The 12244-nt window shown below is 36.4% G+C and overlaps 1 protein-coding gene across 1 annotated transcript in view; it reads right to left on the reverse strand.

The window, feature by feature from the left end:
- The window catches only part of LOC123873853 (protein PRRC2C), an 88771-nt gene that overhangs the window by 59265 nt on the left and 17262 nt on the right, over positions 1-12244 (reverse strand). The window contains exon 2 of the mRNA XM_045918944.1: positions 11326-11826. Coding sequence (XP_045774900.1) covers positions 11326-11493 — 168 coding nt within the window. The 5' untranslated portion in view covers positions 11494-11826. The remainder of the gene's footprint in view (positions 1-11325; positions 11827-12244) is intronic.

The following is a 12244-nucleotide window of genomic DNA, read 5'->3' on the forward strand; positions in this document are numbered from 1 at the left end:
TGGGTTATTTGCCCCGCACATTGTCACTTCAGCTTCATAACCCGAAGGATGTTCTGTCACGATTACTCTGGTTCTTCTACGGATCTCCTCAATCTTGCTTTAATCACGTAGAATGATGAGTACTGTATGGGAATCAGAAAAACAAACATCCACTTACACAGAACGCATATTAGAATTGAACCAAAATAGCATTGATTTCACATTGTTGAGTTCTATTGGGAACTTAGATACGTGTGAACTGGGTTCACACGTAGCTTCAGAAATTCTGCTATAGGTTTATAAATAAGCTGGAATGCTAGAACTATAGAAAACAACAATAGTTCACCGTCGAGTGGGAAACAGGGGCGGGCGACGCTCTACCTTGGCCGTGTCGTATTAATAGGTGCACTCTTATAGCCCTATTCGTGAAAGTGTTTTATGTTTAGCTGTAAATGCAAATAAAGAAACCTTTGGAAACTTAACGCACAGCTTAAACGGACGGACGGATTGGGTTGTTTGGCATGGAGATAGCTATTATGACACAGACATCCGCTAACAAAGAATTTTCGAAAATTGAATCCCTAAAGGGGTAAAATAGGGTTTTTTTGAAAAGAATATTAGCCTACTCCCCTTTCCCCTCCAATTAAGCGTGAAGCATGTGCCAGGAGTGGGTACGACAATAGTGCAACGGGTTGGGTTTGAACCGCCGACCTTTCGGAATTCAGTCTGCTCCTCAACCGTTGAGCTATCGAGGCTCATTAGTGGTTACGACGTCGGCCTCCTAGTTCAGAGGTCCATTAGATCCCGGGCACGCACCTTTAACTTTTCGGAGTTAAGTGTGAGGAAACCTTGAACCGTCGACCTTTCGGAATTCAGTCCGCTCCTCAAACGTTAACCTATTGAGGCCTTAGGCTTTGACATTTATGTAGCCCGACGCGGACGAAGTTGCGGGTACAATCCAGTTATAAATATAAAAATAGTAGTAGGTGATATCTATTTTGCAAATGCTACGTACCAAAGACTATACGAAGCGTAAGTAGGCTAGGAGTCCCTGAATCTCTGAAAAACTTTGTAAAAAAAATACCTGCCATGACAAATTACCTCAGTGACGTCAAACGAGCAGACCAATTACAGTTGAGTGGAGCGACTCGTTTAATCTGAAAAATATCTTCGCAATCACCGGACTAAGTTTCTGAACGACTTTTCAGTTAAAAAGTTCATGAAACTGAAATGGAGTTCAGCGCTACGTAGGTACACTTAGACGTAAGCACGCCTACAAATTAGACTCGCAAATTAAGTAAATACCTAGTTTTAACTTTAAGAGTTTCGCGAAAGTAATGTAATTACCTGCTACGTATAATATTAGGATGAAAGAAAGAAGAAATGGCTGAATCCAAGAGTGAAGTTAAAACCGTGTATTCGCCAGAGCGGGATAGGCGGAAATGTGTTTAGCAGACCAATCAGATTACTGATAGATGACGCGAAAAATCATCATGTCCTCTAACAATACCTAATCTGATTCGTCTTCTTCCACCCATTTCCACTCTGGTAGATTTGGCTTTAGGGGACAAAATGTCCCGCGATACGCGTCTCCAGTGACATAAGTCTCACGACGTCACTTGACGTCACCAGAAATCTTGTGTCACAAACTTTTGTCGCCAGATAGGTACGTCGTATGAAGTCTGGTGAATGCGGGCAACGCGCGACGTCGCGCGATTTCACTACAAACACATGTGAGTTGTGACGGGTGATTAATCCCGTAATAAATACACAGTTTTACGTATATCTAGTAAACTAAGTTTATGCGATAGACAAAATTTCTCGATAAACTAACAGTATGTAGGTAGTTACTCGCTAAAACGTTAGTACACGTAAATTCAATAACTCCACGTCACTCCACGTGATTTTAACTTTGTTTCCCCTAACGTCCTTTGACGTAACTAGTGACGTATAACCAATGATCTCCATGTATGTACAACGTATGTGAGCTGCTGTCGGCCAAGAGACGGCACTGTTATGTAATAGCGTCTGTAACGATTTATGACGTTTAGCAAACAGGGCGGTGAAGGAAAGTGCACATAAGAGGATCATTGTCAACGATCCCCCGTCGATTTCCTACGTATGATATTATTGTTCTCATCTCTATCTGCCCTGGTTCGTGTATTCTCGGTTCCTAGATCGGTGCATTTGTGATAACCAATTCTAATTGCTGTGATTGGCTGAATTTACCATGTTCTTGCTGCGACAGTGAGTTTGAGCCACTAGCGGAACAATGTTAGCCGGTCAGAAATGATTGCAATTAGTCAACCTGTATGACGTCCGTGTTCTGTTTTTGATTACAAAAAAGAAAAAATTGTTGTTGCAATCATCAATTTTAGCAAATAGTGAAAGACAGTCGACCAATCAGAGGTCACAACTACCGTCACACTTTCTGTGAAACTATGGCAGTAGGCTTACCGAGTAATGAAAACAATTTTTCATTCTGTAATGTCATGTGGCAAGTAGGGTTGCCACCTGCCTCTTTTTGATTTACAGGCTACCACCATCAAAAATACGGGGTTTAGATTTGAAGAAATTTAAAAATTTGAAGTATTTGAAGAAATAGGCGGTGGTTCTCTCTGAAATGCATGGAAAGCCTATTTAGATATTTCAGTTTATTTGTAAGTTTTGTATTTTTTCTCTGTATGTTGCCGTGTCTTGATTGGTGAACTGTGTTTGCAATGTGATTTTAAATAAAAGATTTATTTATTTAAATAGCTTTTAAAAACTCTAGTTTTGTAAAGCAAAATGTTATACATTTCATGCATACAATCTTTGCATTTTAACTTAAATTTACATTTAACTTGTAATTCCACCTTCACAGTATCAATACTATGGCCGTAGCCAGGAATCGATTTCGGGAGAGGTTTTATCAGGGCCGGAACTGAATCCTGTCATGAGGAAAATAACATTCGCTCAACTTTATGGGCTAATTACCTGGTTAGTGGAATTTCGCCTTTCAATTTGACAGTGAGATAAAATACAACAATAAAAAAGCGCGAGCGCAGTGAGCGTAAGTGTTTTTGGTTCAATTACAGAAAGAATTAAAGTGAAAGGGAAACGAGTTTAGCCATAGCAAGATTTTATTTTTAAAGCTCCCTATCCATACTAATATTACAAATACGACAGTATATCTATTTGCCTATCTATTTGTTACCCTTTCACGGCCCATCTTCTTTACCAAAATTTTGGTACTTACTATTCAGAGGTAACTTGCATCCCAGACATAAACTTTTTAGCCCGGAAAATCCCCCACGGAATTTTTAAAACTCTAAATTCATGCAAACGAAATTGCGGGGCTTACACCAAGTAATACAAATTCAAAGCGCGAGTGAAGTGAGCGCGAAATGTTTGATATATTTCCAAAAAAAAATTGGTAAGCAAATGCAAGAAATAGTGTAAGTATTATTTTAGGCTTAGGTTTTTGACGGCTTCCCAGGCGCAGTCGCCATTTCTAAATTTCTGGTCTGGTGGGAGGCTTCGGTCATGGCTAGTTATATGGTTAGTATGGCCCTAACGGCCAAGAAATTAGACTGCATCATCACTTACCACTAGAAAAGATTAAAGTCACGGGCTAACTTGTATAAAAAAAGGCTAACATCCTCAAACCAAGCCCCGCCGCCTTGGCTACGACCATGATCAATATCGAGTGGGTTTCGGCTACGCATTGCCGCAAAAGGAAAATATTCTTTCTACTGGACATAACGTCAGTGTTCGGTTTCGCCAGCCAAGTGCGAGTCAGACTCACGCACCGAGGGTTCCGATTCGGGTATTTTTTTCGACATTTTACACGAGAAATCAAAAACTGTTATGCATTAAAAAAAATATGCATAAAAATAAATAAAAATCTGTTTTAGAATGAACAGGTAAAGCCCTTTCATATGATAACCCACTTGATATATGTAGTTATCTTACTTTGAAAATTGAAAATACTAATATTTGTTCATGAACACATGACAGACGGATAGAAGGACAGATGGACAGACGGACAGACGGAAAGACAGACAGACTGATAGACAACGAAGTGATCCTATAAGAGTTCTTTTTGCTTTTGAGTTACGGAACCCTAAAAATATTTAGTTTTATTTGCCCCGTATTTTATTTTCATAATTACCGGTTTCTCTATCCTGACATACGGGGTAACCAGTAAAATACGGGGCCTCTGGCAACCCTATTCGGAAAACACTGTCACATTCAAGTTAATGTCAAATATTTTGTTTTCAATTACAGAAAGCTGCATCAATCATTATTACAATATTTTCTTTGTTGTGATTGGCTGAATTTTTGAGTTTCAGCCAATAAACAGACTGTTTGCCAATTAAACGTCATAACAATATAAATGCCAGAAAGTTTAACCAAATAAAACAAACTTAATGAGAACCTAGTGAGAATGCAAACGGCACACAATTTATAATACATATTATGTTAGTCGTATATAATAGATATTATAGTAGTCGTTCACTTTGGTAATAGTCAGATTGTCATCAGTAAAATTGATATTGGTCGATGTATCGTAAATTATTGTTTCGGTGACAAATATTTTTATTATCTATTTATCTTTGAACAGAATGGAATAGAATGAAATGGAATGGAATACAATGATAGATTTTTATTCCTGTAAACTTTTAGGTAAACTTCAAAGTGTTTTTGGATGGTCAGAAAAATTTACCACTGGTTCGGAATGCCGTTCCTACGTTTTCTAGGGTTTCGTACCTCAAAATGAAAAACGGAACTCTTATAGGATCACTTTGTTGTCTATCTCTCTGTCTGTCGTGTGTGTCAAGAAAACCTCTAGGGTACTTCCCGTTGACTCAAAACCATGAAATTTGGCAGGTAACCTAACTGCGTAATTTTGGGTAGTTTTTTTAATCGATAAAGAAAGTTTGCGACATTGTTCAATAAAAAATTTGGATTCCAACTCCTCAATCCTGATGTTGCAGGGGACCTGACTACTAAAGCTAATGGGATTTAAAAAGTGTCGATTATTAATTGATATTGAAGGTATCTATACCAAGTAAACACTTTGTCGTTGACCTCAACCCTGATGCTGTAAGAAATTGCATTCCTAAATCCTGGTGATCCCTCGGGATTTGAAAAGGATAATCCGTTTAAATATTCTTACGTGATACAGAAACAAGTTGCATCCCGGGGACGGAGAGGCAACTTTTGTTCTGGGAAATGAAAGGATCGGGATTTTTAAAAACCTAAATCCACGCGAGCGAAGCTGCGGGCATTAGCTAGTTGTAAATATATTTAGAAGCTACTATAAGATAATAGATAAGGTACTTATTTCCTTATATTTTTATTGTATGGCAGCGCGCGGTTTTAAATTATAAATTGCACGTCCTGTCCTTTTCTGTAATACATTTTTTTCTCAATATCTACCGCTTTATCTCATAGCAAGAGTCCGTAAGACATAATACAGTGAAAATAGGCAAAATATACAATTTTTGCAGTTTCCACGTCAGTACCTGTCGAATTTTTCTAACAGTGTAAGCAGCAGAGCTGAGTTTACCATCAAGTGTTGATATGTGGGTGTTCCATAGAAGCTTTGCATCTAACATTATACCGAGAAACACGGGGTTCTCCTTTATTTTCAACATATGATTATTTATCAATGAATTTATGTCATTTAAGGTCCTGGTATTGGGCAGTGTGAATTCAACACACTTAGATTTCTTTGCATTTGGAAGTAAATTGTTAGCAATAAATCAGAGAGTGACCTGTGATATGGCATTACATATAGTATACATTGTCAAAAATTATAATATTAAAGCTGTGCGTATTGCGTGAGGAATAGGTTGCAAGAGAGTTGCAACTTGCAGGGTTTGATGCATACGCTATTGCCAGCAAACATGAGACATATTTTTATCTACAGGCAACGTCTGAGTAGGTAACGCATACGTCTAACGCAAGTTGAAATGTATTTAGTTAGACCTATCGACAAGTTTGGAGTCGGGTGCAGTCTAAATGTGGCCCGTGTGTTTAGACTGTCCGTTTCTGTCAGTTTCACGTGTCGTCCCCCGCACTTCACCACCCCGCTTGCACAAATCGAGACAGCACGAAATTTTCAAGATTTCTGGGTGTAATTTCTGGTTTTCGTAGTTCCCACATAATTATAACAATATAAAATATATAACGATAATTTTTTTACTACATAATATTCATTAAATTTTCTAGGTCTGTGGTTTTTCCAAATTTCATTAAATTGCTTCGTTGTCTAGAAAAACGAGCACAAAGTTGGGCCTTTTTTTAAAGAAAAATACAAATCTTTGAGCCCCTGTAATTTTAAAACTACATATTTTTAGAAAAATCTAAAACACCACAGACACAGATATTAGTTTCTAGACTATTTCTGCAAAATTTCATGGACTTTGGTTGCTTAATATTCAAATGAAATGGGAACTACGATTGTATGGAGTAAGTGACGGAGAGAGCTCTGTTAATGCCATGACTTGTAATCTTAGTGGAGTAAACGAAGCATTTTCGTCGGAAGTCCTCAGAAACAGCTCCGATTTTGGTGTTTTTTTTTTAAATTCTTGTTTTTTATACATTATTTAAAATCAGAAACGTTTTGAAGCGGGGAAATAATTTTTAGTATTTTTTTATCCATATGTGCGATATTTATACACGAAGTTCAGAAAAACGCTACTTTCTCTTTGAGAAGTTGTAGAGGAGGTTAAATGCTACAAATGACCTCTGAACACTTATGGGCAAAAACCGCCCGTTTTTGAGTTATTGATCGTTTTCAGAAAAATACGTATTTGTTTCCTAAAAAAAAAAGTAAGGCATATTGCCGACTTTTTATTTAATTTCTAAGTATTAGACATCTCAATTAATAATTGTGAATTCTAAAATAAAAATAATCTTTGTAGGTTCCCCGGTTAGAGATCCAAGACTGTACCAGTTTCATAATTTCTATTGGGTTACTTTGCCAAAAATGCTATATTTTTTAAAGTTACAGAAATTTTTGGCCTGCAAATTATTTGCAAAGCTTCTACACATTCTCAGCTATCTAATGATGTACAAAACTTTAAAATAAGTTGAAAATTAGCTAAAAAAATGATAAAATAATAGCACAAGGGAGAAATTTCTTAACGCTTAAATTTTAAACAAATCGTTCCTATCGATCAATTGAGCTATCCCGTGGCGGATTTTATAATCAGACTTGACCAGATCACATATTCACAGTAAACTGTTACCTCTTTCTAAGTAGAGACTACCTCTAAACAAAGAAAAAACGATTTGTTTAAAATTTAAGCGTTAAGAAATTTCTTCCTTGTGCTATTATTTTATCGTTTTTTCAGTTAATTTTCAACTTATTTTAAAGTTTTGTACATCATTAGATAGCTGAGAATGTGTAGAAGCTTTGAAAATAACTTGCAGGCGAAAAATTTCTGTAACTTAAAAAAAAAATAGCATTTTTGGCAAAGTAACCCAATAGAAATTATGAAACTGGTACAATCTTGGATCCCTAACCGGGGAACCTACAAAGATTATTTTTATTTTAGAATTTACAATTATTAATTGAGATGTCTAGTACTTAGAAATTAAATAAAAAGTCGGCAATATGCCTTACTTTTTTTTTTTTAAGAAACAAATACGTATTTTTCTGAAAACGATCAATAACTCAAAAACGGGCGGTTTTTGCCCATAAGTGTTTAGAAGTAAGTCATTTGTAGCATTTAACCTCCTCTACAACTTCTCAAAGAGAAGGTAGCGTTTTTCTGGACCTCGTGTATAAATATCGCACATATGGATAAAAAAATACTAAAAATTATTTCCCCGCTTCAAAACGTTTCTGATTTTAAATAATGTATAAAAAACAAGAATTTAAAAAAAAAATCATCAAAATCGGAGCTGTTTCTGAGGACTTCCTAAGATTGGCTATTTTACGGCTTTATTTACTCCACTATCTCTTGTGTCTGATCGATCGTAGGTTTACAAGAGAATCTATTTGATCATCAATAAGTTTGAAGTAGGAAATATTGAGAACCTACGAATAACAGATATTGTTATTCGTAATTGAGAACCGTCTCCCTTTTTTCACGATGGCTAAAAACCGCCAAGTACCTATATTTTAACTGCATTAGATGATATACCTCATAGTTTATAAAATAAATAAGAATAAATAAGTATAGTAGTGGTTATCACACTAATATTATAAAGACGAAAGTTTGTGAGTATGTGTGTATGTTTGTTACTTTTTCACGCAAAAACTACCGGACAGTTTTGGCTGAAATTTAGAATAGAGATAGATTATACCCTGGATTAATACATAGGCTTTTTGCCCCGGAAAATTAAAAAAATTCTATGGGATTTTTAGAAACCTATACCCACGCGAACGAAGTCGTGGGCATCAGCTAATCTATTAAAAGGTCAAAAAGTGCCTAATAGTGAAATAAGGAATAGGTACGTTCACGATAATATTATAAAGAAAACTCACGTTTATAGCTTCATCATAAAATTGATGTTTTATTATTAAGGTCTGTAAAACCACATTTGGGTTTTGTAGCTAGAGTTGCTAGAGCAATTTCATAATTTTTAGTAAGACACCTATTATATTACTGTCTCATTGCTAACATACCTATAGCACGTCACTAAAATTTAGAAATCCTCATGATCAACCCATCGCCAGCCCACTTGTGAACACAGGTCTCCTCTATAAATAAATAAATAAATAAATATACTTTTATTCGGGACTATAAGCTAGGCGCAAACACAGTACATAGAAGAATGAGAAGGAGTTTAAGCCATAGTCTGCCGTGCTGATCCAGTGTGGATTGTCAGACTTCACACACCTTTGAGAACATTATGGGGAACTTGTCCTTGAGAGGACAACATCCTTCACCGTTAAAGCAAGTGACATTTAGTTGCTTAAAACGCACATAACTCCGAAAAGGAGTTCGATTGTGCCCGGGAACAAACTCCGATCTCCCGAATAGATGGTCGACATCTTAGCCACTAGGCTATCACCGCTGAACTTAGAAATACCTATTCCGAATTGAATATTGATTTTATAGGAACTGAACTGAAAACTGATTACGTAGCACTGGTTTTGTAGGTGGCCCGAGGGTTCCTACTTCCTAGTAACCATCTACGATGAATAATTAATTATTATCTACACGGAAATCGATTTTAATTCCAGATCGACAGAATTGTTTCATCGAACAATGTAATTTCATGACCAAACATCAAACTCATTTCCAATAATGAAACCTAATGACTCATGAGGCAAAACAGGAGCATCGCGTGTTCCGCCTCGCCTATTATTTTGTGCCTACGCAAAAAAATGGACATAACTTTGCGTGATTTGCTGAGTGGGTCGAAGTACCTACCACTGCAATGCTTAGGTTCAGGGGCTGAAAATGGCCTTGGCATCGCTTTTTATATTAATATGATATGGAAATATGTGTCGCCGTTTGGCGCAGTTGCCAGCATGTTACGTCGGAGGTCGATTACCGTCTGACAAACAACTATCATCACTATAGTATATTGTACATATAGTATATGTAAAAAGTACTAGATGAATTGTCTTTCCCAATATACAGGTACTCTATTCGTTGGGAAAGAAATCAAAGAAAATTTTCCAAATACCCAATGTATTTGGAACAGCTTTCTTTAAGGGTTGGCCCCTTTGGTTTTTGCGTAACGAATTTTTAGGACTTTGGACTATTTTCAGGTAACTGAGAATTTAATCCAAAGTCCTGTTTTCCCACGTTGGACTATAAACACTTATGTATTAACTGGCCACCTGTGAGAACTGAGAGCCCAAGACAAACTTAGCTAGTAAACAAAAATTTGACCAAAATAAAATATGTCTCGCAGTTTTATGCGTTCTAGTAGGTACCTCCTTGGGAAGCCCCTACGGTTCGTATTCAACCAGCCTTGACTTTTTGTTGTATGAAAATTACCTAAGTTCCTAAGTAATTGTAGCTTTGAAATAATTTATAAAGTCAGTAAATTGCATACAAATACGCTTAGTTCGAATTACCGAATACATTTTCACTTAAATAAACTTGAAGGAATTTTTTTAACATTATTTTCATAAATATTTAATACTTGTTACTGCAAATTGTACCTAATCTACGGTATGTGAAGTAGGTAGTCCGTCATGCATATACTATTAAATACGTGCTTTGCTTTGATACTTTAGAATAAAGTCCAACGTCCACTAGTTCGCGGACCTATAATGCAATGGATAAACCTCCACGTAACCTACAAATCACAGAAAATTTCTCAGGAAAACGCACAAGGATGTGCTTTGCCCGGTGCTTTAAGCTTTCAAAGTTTGGCTTTTCTCATGTACCTAGTCTTCTTTGTTAGTTCGAAGTAATCAACGCACTAATACACCGTCCATAGCATGCTTTGCTGACCCGTTTCAGTGAAGTCGATTCTTTACTTATTCAATGAGTTGAAAAGTGGTGGTGGCTACTAGTTTTGGTAGGATACATGAGTACTAACGAAAACAAAGCGGCAGTTGAATGAACAATTTTTTCAAACATCTAAGCGAGAGCAAATGTTAAAGCCAGTGCCAACCATGCTCGCACATAATAAATAGAGGCGAAATACTGACTTGCTAGTGGACGTTAGACTTTAAAGAGCTTTTAGGCTATCGAGTCCCGGACGGGGCTCTCGAGATAAAATTCTTCAGCATATTTAAAAACACTTCATGGACAGAATATAAATGAAGTTTTATGGATACCTATGCAAAAACTTTATGAGCAAATTGCAAATTCTTGACCTATTTAAAGAATGAACCACAAATTGGAGTGAGGTTAATAAAATCTATTTTTGAAACAAAAAAATAGCTTTTGAACTTTTGACCTCTACCTGTTATTATTATGGGCTTTACAAAACTTATTTTTTTTAATTTTCTTATCAATTTTGTTTATTTTTATTGCAACTAGATCGACAACTGAAAGTTCTTCCAATTTGTAAATTAATTCCAAATAAGTAATTCAAAATTATAGTAATTAATCTAAGTCTCTAGTTAAAAGTTTTGGAACTTCGGTGTGACGGGCGCTAGTTATTTGGTTATATTTTTTCCCAAATCTTAGGTCGACACCGACGAGCAGGCTTCAAAATATAGGCTGCCATATTTTGAAGTCTGTTCGTTACTGGGCTATACTGTGAAATTCGTTGACTAGTACCAAGTTTTTTTAAAAATTAAGAATAGCAAGCAAACTAGCAGGCGGGTCACCTGGTGTTAAGTGATTACCGCCGCCCATGAACATTTGCAGCACCAGAGGTACCGCTGATGCGTTGCCGGTCTTTCAGGAAATTGTTACTAGTACGAGTACTTACAATTTTGGTGTTGAGGTGCATAAGCTCACGCTCGGTGACCCGGCGCCGCGCGGTCTCCATTTGCTGTTGTCGGTACTGGTTGTACTTATACAGCAGGTACATTCCGGGCAACGCCAACACCACGAAGGGTCGTATCAAGCTGGACGATGACGAAGCGCGCTGCGGCATTTTATTGGCATTTCTTTTAGTTTAAACCACAACACTCATTCCCTCGACACTGCCCGGCGACTCGATATACGAGTATTTTAACTCGATTTTCGCGTTCCGAAACATTTTGCACAGTTTATTTTTATTTTAAAACTATAAAATAGTTAATTTAATTAGTTACAGTTAATAATGGAAGATACTGCGTAGACTAGAGCTGGTTTTCTGTTTTTTTTTTTTGCACTTCTACAGCGTCAACTAATAATATTACTTATTTTATTTACCTACGGGGTTTCTAGATTTTATATTATTGCTTTAGTAATAGACCTTATTTACAGGATTCCCGCTACGATTAACCTGGAACAAAGGAAAGTGTTTTAATTAAATTCTACGTCAGAATCATTTTTAATAAATTTTGTGTCAGGTTTGCAACATTCAATTAAAATATGATAAACAGGGGATTACATCTATTAAGAGAAGTAACCCTGGCGCGCTTTATATACAAACGTAGTTTGGTTTCCGTTTCAATCAAGATTTACATACTTGATCTGCTGTAACCTTGCAACTACACATTTTTATGGAAAATTAACAAACCCGACACAAATCTTAGTGTCTAGAACTATCTACGTTTCATTGAGCTTAATTGGTTAGTATTAAAATGAGAACCAAATTACGTCTGTCTGAAAAGCGCTAGGGTTACTTCTCTTAATTTTTTTTATGCGAACCCTGTTTCAAATTATGAAATATCCAAAATAATGATTGTATTATGAAAGAG

This window comes from Maniola jurtina, chromosome 17 (assembly GCF_905333055.1).
Source record: "Maniola jurtina chromosome 17, ilManJurt1.1, whole genome shotgun sequence".
Lineage (NCBI taxonomy): Eukaryota > Metazoa > Arthropoda > Insecta > Lepidoptera > Nymphalidae > Maniola > Maniola jurtina.